We start from the raw sequence: 15,711 nt of genomic DNA, 5'->3' as shown, positions 1-15,711 counted from the left end.
TCTCTAAAATAAGAAGTTTACTGCCAAATCAGTTGACTCACCAGTGAATTGCATGCTGTCTACTTTTCATTGTGTAGTCTACTGTTTACTGTGCGACTGCATAGCCATAACGTACTGCACTGGAGTCTCCTGCTGCTTTGTTCATAGACAAGACTGTACGGATATGCTACTATGGTTTTATAAATCATTTCCCAGATTCTTGGGTGTAACTCACCCTCAACTTTCCAAACAGTAGGTAAACATGATATAACAGGGCATGTCATTAATACAGAAGAAAGCTGTCAAATAAGAGAAGAAGTGTGTACAGGAAGAAAGACCCCTGTGATCATGATCCCACAGAGAATCAATTATATAGGATGATAACGGAGCTGACGTTACTGGTCTCCCAAGGATCCATATCAGTCAAATCCATTGTCATTTTTTAGAATGGAGGCTTCTGGGAAAATTAAGAAAATATGACGGAGACTTCTGAGAGAGACCTTGCGTTCCTGATTTATTGAAATCCATTGGAGCTGTCAATCAAAAAATCCTCTTGATATTGGAAATGATCTCTAAACATGCATAATAACATGCATAATAACATAATATAATAACATAATATAATAACATGCATAATAACATAATATAATAACATAATATAATAACATGCATAATAACATGCATCACTCTCTCGCTGTTAGATTTTAGATTTCCTCTTCTTTCTCTCCATCTACTCCCATATTCTGTTTCCATTTGTGTCTCGTTCTCAGTCAGAGGAATGGCACTGTTGCCATTGGAATGCAGATGAAAGCCAGAGTGTAGGCCACAGTCCTTTGTCAATCTCTGGTTAATCATTGGCTGCTTTGGTCATAGTTTGTAGAGCTAACTGTATTAGTTTAGTTTAGAGGTCATTAGTCACATGCACAGGTTAGCAGATGTAATTGCAGGGTACAGGGAAATTCAGGGGGGGGGGGGAGTAGCTGACTAGTGGTGGCTATTCAGCAGCCTGAGGGTCTGGGGGTAGAAGCTATTGGCCAGTGTGTCCGTTTTAGACATGATGCTCTTATACAGAGTGATGTAAGTGGGGAGAACAGGCCGTGCCTGAGATCCCTGAGGTTCTTATTGGTCTTCCTGTGACACCTGGTGTTGTAGGTGACCTGTAGGGCAGGCAGTGTGCACCCAATGGTGCGTTGGTCTGAGTCACACCCTCTGTAGCCGTGTGAATGGTGTACCTACTCACTCACTGACTCCTTTTCCTGTCGCTCCTTTAATCAATCACTCTATACCTCACTCACTTACTCACTCACTCACTCACTCACTCACTCATTCACTCATTCACTCACTCACTCACGAACACTAAAGTGAGAAAAGGCTGAGAATATCTCATGTTGATGTGACGGTGACCCCATTTAACCCAACTACCCATCTTCTCTCCTCTTCCCAGAATGTAATGGAACAGTTCAACCCTGGGCTCAGGAACCTGGTCAACCTGGGGAAGAGCTATGAGAAATCAGTGGCAGGTGAGCAGCCGTCTTATTGCTGAACTTTCCTGTACTGTACTGCATTCTATTGCCATGGCAGGTTACTTGGTTACCAGAACATGTCTCTGACCATTATTTAGCTTCAGTTATCTCATGCATTAGTCATAGAGGGGTTCATTGTTTAAAGCTGTATTATATGTATAATAAACAGTAGGTCTGATTTTAAATACAGGGTGCTTGTGTAGTAGTTCCTTTACACTCTGCATTGCCACATTTTGTAAAGCTATACTTATTTTTTTTTACAGCGATGAGCCTGGCTGGAAAGGTGTACTTTGATGCGGTCTCTAAGATCGGGGAGAATGCTGCGGTCTCTCCTGTCTCCAGGGAGTTGGGTAAGTCTTACCTCCCTGGCCATGTTACAGTCCATATCTGAACGTCTCTGATTTAACTCCATTGAGACCCTTGGTAGACCTCTTTTGGATCTCTTATTGATCTTTGTAGATTCATCACCTATCCCCTTGGTGAGGGGGATGGTGCCAATAGTCCCTCCCATCCCAATGCCTCCCTCAAACCCAGCTGTGGAGCTGAGCTTTGGCTGGACTGTACTGTATGTACAGGAGTTCATCATCAACGTGGTCACCAGCCAGACAATAGCTCCAGTATTGTGGCACCCATACGCCTTAAATATACTACACCTCCAACTGGGGTTAAATCCCATGGAGGAAAACTACACTGATTTGACTTGCTCTGCCCAGTGATAACACCAATACACTTTAGCACTGCAAGGATCCACATCTGTCCCTTGAATCTGGATGCTCATTTGCAGCCCAGCGTGTGTGTGTGTGTGTGTGTGTGTGTGTATGTATGTATGTGTGTGTGTGTGTGTGTGTGGTACTGTCTGGGCTTCCCTGCTGCACTGGGGCAAGCTGCTGATTAAATCCTGCTGCACAGTAAGACTGAGCTATACTTGTTTTCCTACATTATCAGGACCTCAGTGTCCTATCAATTCACCTGAATGTCCTGAATTTGTTCATAGCCCTGGGATGTAGGGCTGCTGCAGCGCCTCAGCTGGTTGCTGCTGGAGTAAAACCATAGCCGTGGGATGTAGGGGTGCTGCAGCCCCTCAGCTGGTTGCTGCTGGAGTAAAACCATAGCCGTGGGATGTAGGGGTGCTGCAGCACCTCAGCTGGTTGCTGCTGGAGTAAAACCATAGCCGTGGGATGTAGGGGTGCTGCAGCACCTCAGCTGGTTGCTGCTGGAGTAAAACCGTACCCGTGGGATGTAGGGGTGCTGCAGCCCCTCAGCTGGTTGCTGCTGGAGTAAAACCATAGCCGTGGGATGTAGGGGTGCTGCAGCACCTCAGCTGGTTGCTGCTGGAGTAAAACCATAGCGTGGGATGTAGGGGTGCTGCAGCCCCTGATAAATCACCATAAAAATATAAAAAAATTAGGAAGAACATGCTGTAAGGGCTTCTGTTGTCTCTGGTAAGGCTATGATGTTAGGGCACAGGAGGTTGGTGGCACCTTAATTTGGGAGGACGGGCTCGTGGCTCTTAGGGGTTCTGCTGTCCTCCATTGTGACTACCCTCCGCTGCTTTGCCTTTGTCCGCAGCAGTAACAGCAACCCAGTATGTGTGTTTCCATTGTCCAGTTCTTTTAATAGTGTACCATTTAATTCAATAAAACTCCCCCTACAGGAAAATCTCAATAAAGGATTGCGGTGGAGAACCCGGTCAGAGGCAGTCAGTAGCAGTTCTGTATGTGTCTGTAGTTTCTATTCCTCCCGGTCCTGTAACTGATCCATGTGAAAGAGAACCAGTTATAGGTGAGGCTTTGACCTCTCCACCCAGCTGAGTCACACTGACCGCTGGCCCTAATCCTCCCCCTGTGTCGGGGACAGTCAGGGAAAAGGTGCAGGGAGTCCTCTGTGTCTAATCTAGCATAATGAAGGCTGTTAACCCAGAGCACTGTGTGAATACAGCTGTTTATATACAGTGCATTCAGAAAATATTCAGACCCATTGACTTTTTCCACATTTTGCTAACGTTACAGCCTTATTCTAAAATTGATTAAATATGTTTTTCTCCTCATCAATCTGCACACAGTACCCCATAATAACAAAGCAAGGTTTTTTGACAATTTTGAAAATGTGTATATATATATATATATTTTAATAACACTGAAATATTACATATACATAAGTATTCAGATCCATCACTCAGTACTTTGTTGAAGGACCCTTGGCGGCGATTACAGCCTCGTGTCTTCTTGGGTGTGATGCTAAAAGCTTACTGTCTTGAGTCTTCTTGGGTATGATGCTAAAAGCTTACCGTCTTGAGTCTTCTTGGGTATGATGCTAAAAGCTTACCGTCTTGAGTCTTCTTGGGTATGATGCTAAAAGCTTACCGTCTTGAGTCTTCTTGCGTATGATACTAAAAGCTTGCGTATGATGCCACCACCATGCTTCACCGTAGGGATGGTGCCAGGTTTCCTCCAGACGTGACGCTTAGCATTCAGGCCAAAGAGTTCAATCTTGGTTTTGTCAGACCAGAGAATCATGTTTATCATGGTCTGAGAGTCCTTTAGGGGCCTTTTGGCAAACTCTAAGCGGGCTGTCGTGAGGAGTGGTTTCCGTCTGGCCACTCTACTATAAAGGCCTGATTGGTGAAGTGCTGCAGAGATGGTTGTCCTTCTGGAATGTTCTCCCATCTCCGCAGAGGTACTCTGGAGCTCTGTCAGGGTGACCATCGGGTTCTTGGTCACCTCCCTGACCAAGGCCCTTCTTTCCCGATTGCTCACTTTGGCCAGGCAGCCAGCTCAAGGAAGAGTCTTGGTGGTTCGAAACTTCTTCCATTTAAGAATGATGGAGGCCACTGTGTTATTGGGGACCTTCAATACTGCAGACATTTTTTGGTACCCTTCCCCAGATCTGTGCCTCGACACAATCCTGTCTCGGAGCTCTACGGATAATTCCTTCAACCTCACGGCTTGGTTTTTGCTCTGACATGCACTGTCAACTGTGGGACCTGATATAGACAGGTGTGTGCCTTTCCAAATCATGTCCAATCAATTGAATTTGCCACAGATGGACTCCAATCAAGTTGTAGAAACATCTCAAGGATGATCAGTGGAAACAGGATGCGCCTGAGCTCAATTTCGAGTCTCATAGCAAAGGGTCTGAATACTTATGTAGATAAGGTATTTTTTGTTTATATTTTGAAATAATTTGCAAACATTTCTGAAAACCTGTTTTCGCTTTGTCTTTGTGGGGTTTTGTGTGTACATTGATGATGATTTTTTCAAACATGTAATTATTTTTTAGAATAAGGCCTTAAGGTAACAAAATGTGGAAAAAGTGAAGGGGTCTGAATACTTTCCTTAATGTACTGTATAGCAGACCGCTCTGTAATGCTTGACCAGTGACCACCACATGCAGCTGCCTCTGAGAACAATGTGGCTTTACTCTTCGCAAACTGACTTGTCAGGACCAATGCGATCAATACAAAGAACTCTGATTTAATGTACAGTATGATCCAAAGTTGGGGCCCTCTATATTTGAATTACAGTACATCGATTCAGGAATTGAACTGGGCATGTACTCTAACTTCAAGTGGAAATTATCTTTCACATCTTACGTTCCTGCGTTGACTTCTATTGGCTTGAGCATTGTCATATTGGGAAATGAATATGGCAGCAACTACTCCTTTCCAGGTCCTGTATGTAAAAAGTTCTGAGTGTCGGCCCATAACCACTAAGTCCTATTTCCTCAGCCTTTATCTTGGAACGTTAAAGTCGAAATTCATGGAAAAGCTGTAAGGACAAATGGCCTATCAGTCGGTCAATGATAAGGGTGCATGTTGCGAGAGCCTTCCTATCAGAGCCTGATAAACCCTGAGTTGCAGCAGTCTCTGCGTCAGTCAGGCCTCCGTCCGTACCTCTGTAACCTGTTGAATATCTGGAGTCTACTGAGCTGCCACAGAGAAACCTGAGCTGATCAGCCCAGAAACCAGAGACTCTTGAGAGTCAGTGGAGGATTGACACATACCTTCCTTCCCTCCCTCTCCTGCTTCTTCCCTCCACGTCCACCTCCTCCCCTCCCTCCCTCTCCTGCTTCCTCCCTCCACCTCCAGGGTTCAAATGTCAGCGTGAAGGACTGTCCTTTCATTCTTTCATCCAGGAAGCCAAACACCCAGACTCATGACCTTTTCTGGTTGACATTGCGAGCAGTCACTGTCACAGTTGACCTAATGAAGAGAGAGAAGATGGAGGGTTGAACAAGACACAGTAGTCCTTACTGTTCTTAATATCATGAAACCCTGTTCACTGTCTCACTGTCTCTGAGATGTAACCCAACTCTCTGTTCTCTGTCTCACTGTCTCTGAGATGTAACCCAACTCTCTGTTCTCTGTCTCACTGTCTCTGAGATGTAACCCAACTCTCTGTTCTCTGTCTCACTGTCTCTGAGATGTAACCCAACTCTCTGTTCTCTGTCTCACTGTCTCTGAGATGTAACCCAACTCTCTGTTCTCTGTCTCACTGTCTCTGAGATGTAACCCAACTCTCTGTTCTCTGTCTCACTGTCTCTGAGATGTAACCCAACTCTCTGTTCTCTGTCTCACTGTCTCTGAGATGTAACCCAACTCTCTGTTCTCTGTCTCACTGTCTCTGAGATGTAACCCAACTCTCTGTTCACTGTCTCACTGTCTCTGAGATGTAACCCAACTCTCTGTTCACTGTCTCACTGTCTCTGAGATGTAACCCAACTCTCTGTTCTCTGTCTCACTGTCTCTGAGATGTAACCCAACTCTCTGTTCACTGTCTCACTGTCTCTGAGATGTAACCCAACTCTCTGTTCTCTGTCTCACTGTCTCTGAGATGTAACCCAACTCTCTGTTCACTGTCTCACTGTCTCTGAGATGTAACCCAACTCTCTGTTCTCTGTCTCACTGTCTCTGAGATGTAACCCAACTCTCTGTTCACTGTCTCACTGTCTCTGAGATGTAACCCAACTCTCTGTTCACTGTCTCACTGTCTCTGAGATGTAACCCAACTCTCTGTTCACTGTCTCTGAGATGTAACCCAACTCTCTGTTCACTGTCTCACTGTCTCTGAGATGTAACCCAACTCTCTGTTCACTGTCTCACTGTCTCTGAGATGTAACCCAACTCTCTGTTCACTGTCTCTGAGATGTAACCCAACTCTCTGTTCACTGTCTCTGAGATGTAACCCAACTCTCTGTTCACTGTCTCTGAGATGTAACCCAACTCTCTGTTCACTGTCTCTGAGATGTAACCCAACTCTCTGTTCACTGTCTCACTGTCTCTGAGATGTAACCCAACTCTCTGTTCACTGTCTCACTGTCTCTGAGATGTAACCCAACTCTCTGTTCACTGTCTCTGAGATGTAACCCAACTCTCTGTTCACTGTCTCACTGTCTCTGAGATGTAACCCAACTCTCTGTTCACTGTCTCACTGTCTCTGAGATGTAACCCAACTCTCTGTTCACTGTCTCACTGTCTCTGAGATGTAACCCAACTCTCTGTTCTCTGTCTCACTGTCTCTGAGATGTAACCCAACTCTCTGTTCACTGTCTCACTGTCTCTGAGATGTAACCCAACTCTCTGTTCACTGTCTCACTGTCTCTGAGATGTAACCCAACTCTCTGTTCACTGTCTCACTGTCTCTGAGATGTAACCCAACTCTCTGTTCTCTGTCTCACTGTCTCTGAGATGTAACCCAACTCTCTGTTCTCTGTCTCACTGTCTCTGAGATGTAACCCAACTCTCTGTTCACTGTCTCTGAGATGTAACCCAACTCTCTGTTCACTGTCTCTGAGATGTAACCCAACTCTCTGTTCTCTGTCTCACTGTCTCTGAGATGTAACCCAACTCTCTGTTCTCTGTCTCACTGTCTCTGAGATGTAACCCAACTCTCTGTTCTCTGTCTCACTGTCTCTGAGATGTAACCCAACTCTCTGTTCTCTGTCTCACTGTCTCTGAGATGTAACCCAACTCTCTGTTCTCTGTCTCACTGTCTCTGAGATGTAACCCAACTCTCTGTTCTCTGTCTCACTGTCTCTGAGATGTAACCCAACTCTCTGTTCTCTGTCTCACTGTCTCTGAGATGTAACCCAACTCTCTGTTCACTGTCTCACTGTCTCTGAGATGTAACCCAACTCTCTGTTCTCTGTCTCACTGTCTCTGAGATGTAACCCAACTCTCTGTTCACTGTCTCACTGTCTCTGAGATGTAACCCAACTCTCTGTTCTCTGTCTCACTGTCTCTGAGATGTAACCCAACTCTCTGTTCACTGTCTCACTGTCTCTGACATGTAACCCAACTCTCTGTTCACTGTCTCACTGTCTCTGACATGTAACCCAACTCTCTGTTCACTGTCTCACTGTCTCTGAGATGTAACCCAACTCTCTGTTCACTGTCTCTGAGATGTAACCCAACTCTCTGTTCACTGTCTCACTGTCTCTGAGATGTAACCCAACTCTCTGTTCACTGTCTCACTGTCTCTGAGATGTAACCCAACTCTCTGTTCACTGTCTCTGAGATGTAACCCAACTCTCTGTTCACTGTCTCTGAGATGTAACCCAACTCTCTGTTCACTGTCTCTGAGATGTAACCCAACTCTCTGTTCACTGTCTCTGAGATGTAACCCAACTCTCTGTTCACTGTCTCACTGTCTCTGAGATGTAACCCAACTCTCTGTTCACTGTCTCTGAGATGTAACCCAACTCTCTGTTCACTGTCTCACTGTCTCTGAGATGTAACCCAACTCTCTGTTCACTGTCTCTGAGATGTAACCCAACTCTCTGTTCACTGTCTCACTGTCTCTGAGATGTAACCCAACTCTCTGTTCACTGTCTCACTGTCTCTGAGATGTAACCCAACTCTCTGTTCACTGTCTCACTGTCTCTGAGATGTAACCCAACTCTCTGTTCTCTGTCTCACTGTCTCTGAGATGTAACCCAACTCTCTGTTCACTGTCTCACTGTCTCTGAGATGTAACCCAACTCTCTGTTCACTGTCTCACTGTCTCTGAGATGTAACCCAACTCTCTGTTCACTGTCTCACTGTCTCTGAGATGTAACCCAACTCTCTGTTCTCTGTCTCACTGTCTCTGAGATGTAACCCAACTCTCTGTTCTCTGTCTCACTGTCTCTGAGATGTAACCCAACTCTCTGTTCACTGTCTCTGAGATGTAACCCAACTCTCTGTTCACTGTCTCTGAGATGTAACCCAACTCTCTGTTCTCTGTCTCACTGTCTCTGAGATGTAACCCAACTCTCTGTTCTCTGTCTCACTGTCTCTGAGATGTAACCCAACTCTCTGTTCTCTGTCTCACTGTCTCTGAGATGTAACCCAACTCTCTGTTCTCTGTCTCACTGTCTCTGAGATGTAACCCAACTCTCTGTTCACTGTCTCACTGTCTCTGAGATGTAACCCAACTCTCTGTTCACTGTCTCACTGTCTCTGAGATGTAACCCAACTCTCTGTTCTCTGTCTCACTGTCTCTGAGATGTAACCCAACTCTCTGTTCACTGTCTCACTGTCTCTGAGATGTAACCCAACTCTCTGTTCACTGTCTCACTGTCTCTGAGATGTAACCCAACTCTCTGTTCTCTGTCTCACTGTCTCTGAGATGTAACCCAACTCACTGTCTCACTGTCTCTGAGATGTAACCCAACTCTCTGTCTCACTGTCTCTGAGATGTAACCCAACACTCTGTTCTCTGTCTCACTGTCTCTGAGATGTAACCCAACTCTCTGTTCTCTGTCTCACTGTCTCTGAGATGTAATTCAACTCTCTGTTCACTGTCTCTGAGATGTAACCCAACTCTCTGTTCACTGTCTCACTGTCTCTGAGATGTAACCCAACTCTCTGTTCTCTGTCTCACTGTCTCTGAGATGTAACCCAACTCTCTGTTCTCTGTCTCACTGTCTCTGAGATGTAACCCAACTCTCTGTTCTCTGTCTCACTGTCTCTGAGATGTAACCCAACTCTCTGTTCACTGTCTCACTGTCTCTGAGATGTAACCCAACTCTCTGTTCACTGTCTCACTGTCTCTGAGATGTAACCCAACTCTCTGTTCTCTGTCTCACTGTCTCTGAGATGTAACCCAACTCTCTGTTCACTGTCTCACTGTCTCTGAGATGTAACCCAACTCTCTGTTCACTGTCTCACTGTCTCTGAGATGTAACCCAACTCTCTGTTCTCTGTCTCACTGTCTCTGAGATGTAACCCAACTCACTGTCTCACTGTCTCTGAGATGTAACCCAACTCTCTGTCTCACTGTCTCTGAGATGTAACCCAACACTCTGTTCTCTGTCTCACTGTCTCTGAGATGTAACCCAACTCTCTGTTCTCTGTCTCACTGTCTCTGAGATGTAATTCAACTCTCTGTTCACTGTCTCTGAGATGTAACCCAACTCTCTGTTCACTGTCTCACTGTCTCTGAGATGTAACCCAACTCTCTGTTCACTGTCTCACTGTCTCTGAGATGTAACCCAACTCTCTGTTCACTGTCTCTGAGATGTAACCCAACACTCTGTTCTCTGTCTCACTGTCTCTGAGATGTAACCCAACTCTCTGTTCTCTGTCTCACTGTCTCTGAGATGTAATTCAACTCTCTGTCTCACTGTCTCTGAGATGTAACCCAACTCTCTGTCTCACTGTCTCTGAGATGTAACCCAACACTCTGTTCTCTGTCTCACTGTCTCTGAGATGTAACCCAACTCTCTGTTCTCTGTCTCACTGTCTCTGAGATGTAATTCAACTCTCTGTTCACTGTCTCTGAGATGTAACCCAACTCTCTGTTCACTGTCTCACTGTCTCTGAGATGTAACCCAACTCTCTGTTCTCTGTCTCACTGTCTCTGAGATGTAACCCAACTCTCTGTTCTCTGTCTCACTGTCTCTGAGATGTAACCCAACTCTCTGTTCTCTGTCTCACTGTCTCTGAGATGTAACCCAACTCTCTGTTCACTGTCTCACTGTCTCTGAGATGTAACCCAACTCTCTGTTCACTGTCTCACTGTCTCTGAGATGTAACCCAACTCTCTGTTCTCTGTCTCACTGTCTCTGAGATGTAACCCAACTCTCTGTTCACTGTCTCACTGTCTCTGAGATGTAACCCAACTCTCTGTTCACTGTCTCACTGTCTCTGAGATGTAACCCAACTCTCTGTTCTCTGTCTCACTGTCTCTGAGATGTAACCCAACTCACTGTCTCACTGTCTCTGAGATGTAACCCAACTCTCTGTCTCACTGTCTCTGAGATGTAACCCAACACTCTGTTCTCTGTCTCACTGTCTCTGAGATGTAACCCAACTCTCTGTTCTCTGTCTCACTGTCTCTGAGATGTAATTCAACTCTCTGTTCACTGTCTCTGAGATGTAACCCAACTCTCTGTTCACTGTCTCACTGTCTCTGAGATGTAACCCAACTCTCTGTTCTCTGTCTCACTGTCTCTGAGATGTAACCCAACTCTCTGTTCACTGTCTCACTGTCTCTGAGATGTAACCCAACTCTCTGTTCACTGTCTCACTGTCTCTGAGATGTAACCCAACTCTCTGTTCTCTGTCTCACTGTCTCTGAGATGTAACCCAACTCACTGTCTCACTGTCTCTGAGATGTAACCCAACTCTCTGTCTCACTGTCTCTGAGATGTAACCCAACACTCTGTTCTCTGTCTCACTGTCTCTGAGATGTAACCCAACTCTCTGTTCTCTGTCTCACTGTCTCTGAGATGTAATTCAACTCTCTGTTCACTGTCTCTGAGATGTAACCCAACTCTCTGTTCACTGTCTCACTGTCTCTGAGATGTAACCCAACTCTCTGTTCACTGTCTCACTGTCTCTGAGATGTAACCCAACTCTCTGTTCACTGTCTCTGAGATGTAACCCAACACTCTGTTCTCTGTCTCACTGTCTCTGAGATGTAACCCAACTCTCTGTTCTCTGTCTCACTGTCTCTGAGATGTAATTCAACTCTCTGTCTCACTGTCTCTGAGATGTAACCCAACTCTCTGTCTCACTGTCTCTGAGATGTAACCCAACACTCTGTTCTCTGTCTCACTGTCTCTGAGATGTAACCCAACTCTCTGTTCTCTGTCTCACTGTCTCTGAGATGTAATTCAACTCTCTGTTCACTGTCTCTGAGATGTAACCCAACTCTCTGTTCACTGTCTCACTGTCTCTGAGATGTAACCCAACTCTCTGTTCTCTGTCTCACTGTCTCTGAGATGTAACCCAACTCTCTGTTCTCTGTCTCACTGTCTCTGAGATGTAACCCAACTCTCTGTTCTCTGTCTCACTGTCTCTGAGATGTAACCCAACTCTCTGTTCACTGTCTCACTGTCTCTGAGATGTAACCCAACTCTCTGTTCACTGTCTCACTGTCTCTGAGATGTAACCCAACTCTCTGTTCTCTGTCTCACTGTCTCTGAGATGTAACCCAACTCTCTGTTCACTGTCTCACTGTCTCTGAGATGTAACCCAACTCTCTGTTCACTGTCTCACTGTCTCTGAGATGTAACCCAACTCTCTGTTCTCTGTCTCACTGTCTCTGAGATGTAACCCAACTCACTGTCTCACTGTCTCTGAGATGTAATTCAACTCTCTGTTCACTGTCTCTGAGATGTAACCCAACTCTCTGTTCACTGTCTCACTGTCTCTGAGATGTAACCCAACTCTCTGTTCACTGTCTCACTGTCTCTGAGATGTAACCCAACTCTCTGGATGGTTTGAAACCAGAGAAGTAAACTGAAGTGCAGCAATGCACAGTGTCGTCTCTCATGTGTCTGCCAGGCAGCTCCTTCTCAACCAGTGCTGCGAGGCAAGTTGTCAGTCTCACTGAAAATGGAGTTTTGTTTTTGGACAACATTCTTCTTCTGTCCTGTCACCTTGGATGGTCAGGTTATCTGAAGGCCCATCCGGATGGTGCCTTTGTCCACCCCAGTGTTGTGAAGTAGGATGTTGCCTCGCTGGGACAACGTTGGGAGAACGTTCCCACTATCCCATCACACACACACTGCTGTCTGTTCCATTATTTTGAATGGCTTCCAACCCATTTAGATAACCCATGTTTTGCAGTGTGTCAGGTGGCACCTGCTGTTGATGCTAGGATTCTTTTGCCCGCAGTCAAAAACATCGGAGGGACTGTGGGACGATTTGCATGCAAGCATAGAGATGCTTTTTCCCCAAACAACTTGGAGTGAGTGTGTTTGTGTGTACATTCCAGATGTTATCAGATGTACATTTATTATGATTATTTATCTATTGCATACTGCAGATTATAAACTGGGCGGTTCGAGCCCTGAATGCTAATTGGCTGACAGACGTGGTATATCAGACTGTATACCAACATGTATTTTTACTGCTCTAATTACTATGGTAACCAGTTTCTAATAACAATAAGGCACCTCAGGGGCTTGTAGTATATGGCCAATATACCATGACTAAGGCCTGTATCCAGACACTCTGCATTGCGTCATGCATAAGAACAGCCCATTGCCGTGGTATTTTGGCCATATACCACACCCCCTCGGGCCTTATTGCTTAAATATACACTGAGTGTACAAAACATTAGGAACACCTTCCTAATATTGAGTGGCACCCCCTTTTGCCCTCAGAACAGCCTCAATTCATCGGGGGATGGACTCTACAAGGTGTCGAAAGCGTTCCACAGGGATGCTGGCCCCATGTTGACTCCAATGCTTCCCGCAGTTGTCAAATCGGCTGGATGTCCATTGGGTGGTGGACCATTCTTGAGACACATGGGAAACTGTTGAGCGTGAAAAACCCAACAGCATTGCAGTTCTTGACACAAACCGGTGCGCCTGGCACCTACTACCATAACCTGTTCAAAGGCACTTACATCGTTTGTCTTGCCCATTCACCCTCTGAATGGCACACATATACAATCCATGTCTAATTGTCTCAAGGCTTAAAAATGATTCTTTAACTTGTCTCCTTCCCTTCATCTACACTGATTGAAGTGGATTTAACAAGTGACATCAATAAGGGATCATAGCTTTCACCTGGATTCACCTGGTCAGTCTGTCATGGAAAGATCAGGTGTCCTTAATGTTTTGTACACTCAGTGTATATAGTTGTCTAAGTTATGTTTTGGGACAAAGACTATAACTTAAAAAACGTAACTTATTGGTATTCAACTTGCCTGGACACCAATCTGCTCAAACAAATGATATGTTCATGTTGCTTTATTTTAGAAAGCCAGTGACTGTTTCAAGTCTCCCCATCCTAACCTGTAATGAGTATCACTGAGCACTGCAGTCCTATTGATGTACAGTCATCTGTCTAATTTGCATTTGTTGTTTCCTGCAGCCATTACTGATCCAATCTCCTCATCACAGAATAGTCTCCTTATCCTGGAATAGTCTCACATAATATTTTCTGTTTATGGCTGCTACTGAAACTAGCCTATGTCCCATTTTACCTTTTTATTTAACTAGGCAAGTCAGTTAAGAGCAAATTCTTATTTACAATGACAGCCTAGGAACAGTGGGTTAACTGCCTTGTTCAGAGGCAGAATTACATATTTTTACCTTGTCAGCTCGGGGATTCGATCTTACAACCTTTCGGTTACTGGCCCAACGTGCTAACCACTAGGCTACCTGCCGCCCCCATAGGGCCCTATTCCCCAGAAAGTACACTACATATGGAATAGGGTACCATTTAGGGGTTCCTTAATGTTATGAAAAATCTCTAACCGAAAAGTGATGTTTTGTTATTTCAACCACAAAATCACAGTGCTGTTATCACAAAACACATTATTTTCTGTGTTTTAGACTAACCAGACAATAGGCAATAAAGGCCTAGGGGAAAGTTGTGTAATTGAAGTACAACAACTACTTTTGGTGAATTTGCGAGGCATGCATGAAACTGGGAGGGACCTACCTGAATTTGTCCAATAGAAACTCTTGTTTTAGTTGCAAACTGTTTGCACTAATGATTACATCCCTGCTCTTTCTTTTTGGTAATGATGCGAGTGTGTGTTCAGTCTTCGGTCTGTTGCCTGTAGAATATCCTAGCCTATTCATTGATGATAGATAGGTCCTGCTTCACTGAAGTTGCAAGCCAAGAAATTGGGAGATACAGCATTCCAAATTTGCGATACAGTTGAAGTCGGAAGTTTACATACACCTTAGCCAAATACATTTAAACTCAGTTTTTCACAATTCCTGACATTTAATAGGTCAGTTGGGATCACCACTTAATTTTAAGAATGTGAAATGGCAGAATAATAGTAGAGAGAATTATTTATTTCAGCTTTTATTTCTTTCATCACATTCCCAGTGGGTCAGAAGTTTACATGCACTCAATTAGTATTTTGTAGCATTGCCTTTAAATTGTTTAACTTGGGTCAAACATTTCGGGTAGCCTTCCACAAGCTTCCCACAATAAGTTGGGTGAATTTTGGCCCATTCCTCCTGACCGAGCTCGTGTAACTGAGACAGGTTTGTAGGCCTCCGTGCTCGCACACACTTTTTCAGTTCTGCCCAAAAATGTTCTATGGGATTGAGGTCAGGGCTTTGATGGCCTCTCCAATACCTTGACTTTGTTGTCCTTAAGCCATTTTGCCACAACTTTGGAAGAATGCTTGGTGTCATTGTCCATTTGGAAGACCCATTTGCGACCAAGCTTTAACTTCCTGACTGATGTCTTGAGATGTTGCTTCAATATATCCACATAATTTTCCTCCTCATGATTCCATCTATTTTGTGAAGTGCACCAGTCCCTCCTGCAGCAAAGCACCCCCACAACATGATGCTGCCACCCCCGTGCTTCACGGTTGGGATGGTGTTCTTCGGCTTGCAAGCCTCCCCCTTTTTTCTCCAAACATAACGATGGTCATTATGGCCAAACAGTTCTATTTTTGTTTCATCAGAACAGAGAACATTTCTCCAAAAAAGTACATTCTTTGTCCCCATGTGCAGCTGCAAACCGTAGTCTGGCTTTTTTATGGCAGTTTTGTAGCAGTGGCTTCTTCCTTGCTGAATGGCCTTTCAGGTTATGTTGATATTCTTTTGTACCTGTTTCCTCCAGCATCTTCACAAGGTCCTGCTGTTGTTCTGTGATTGATTTGCACTTTTCTAAATAAAGTACGTTCATCTCTAGGAGACAGTATGCATCTCCTTCCTGAGCAATATGATGTCTGCGTGGTCCCATGGTGTTTATACTTGCGTACTATTGTTTGTACAGATGAACGTGGTATCTTCAGGC

At 44.8% G+C, this 15,711-nt stretch overlaps 1 protein-coding gene across 2 annotated transcripts in view; it reads left to right on the top strand.

Moving 5' to 3' along the window:
• Window positions 1-1,423: 1,423 nt before the first annotated feature.
• The window catches only part of LOC129833398 (brain-specific angiogenesis inhibitor 1-associated protein 2-like protein 1), a gene marked incomplete at its 5' end in the record, with an annotated part of 76,029 nt that continues 61,741 nt past the window's right edge, over window positions 1,424-15,711 (top strand). For both annotated transcript variants that reach the window (XM_055897973.1, XM_055897972.1), the window contains 2 exon segments: window positions 1,424-1,499; window positions 1,766-1,852. In XM_055897973.1, the coding sequence (XP_055753948.1) occupies window positions 1,424-1,499; window positions 1,766-1,852 (163 nt within the window).

This window comes from Salvelinus fontinalis, chromosome 34 (genome assembly GCF_029448725.1).
Source record: "Salvelinus fontinalis isolate EN_2023a chromosome 34, ASM2944872v1, whole genome shotgun sequence".
Classification (NCBI taxonomy): domain Eukaryota; kingdom Metazoa; phylum Chordata; class Actinopteri; order Salmoniformes; family Salmonidae; genus Salvelinus; species Salvelinus fontinalis.
This window is presented reverse-complemented; position numbering and strand designations above follow the sequence as displayed.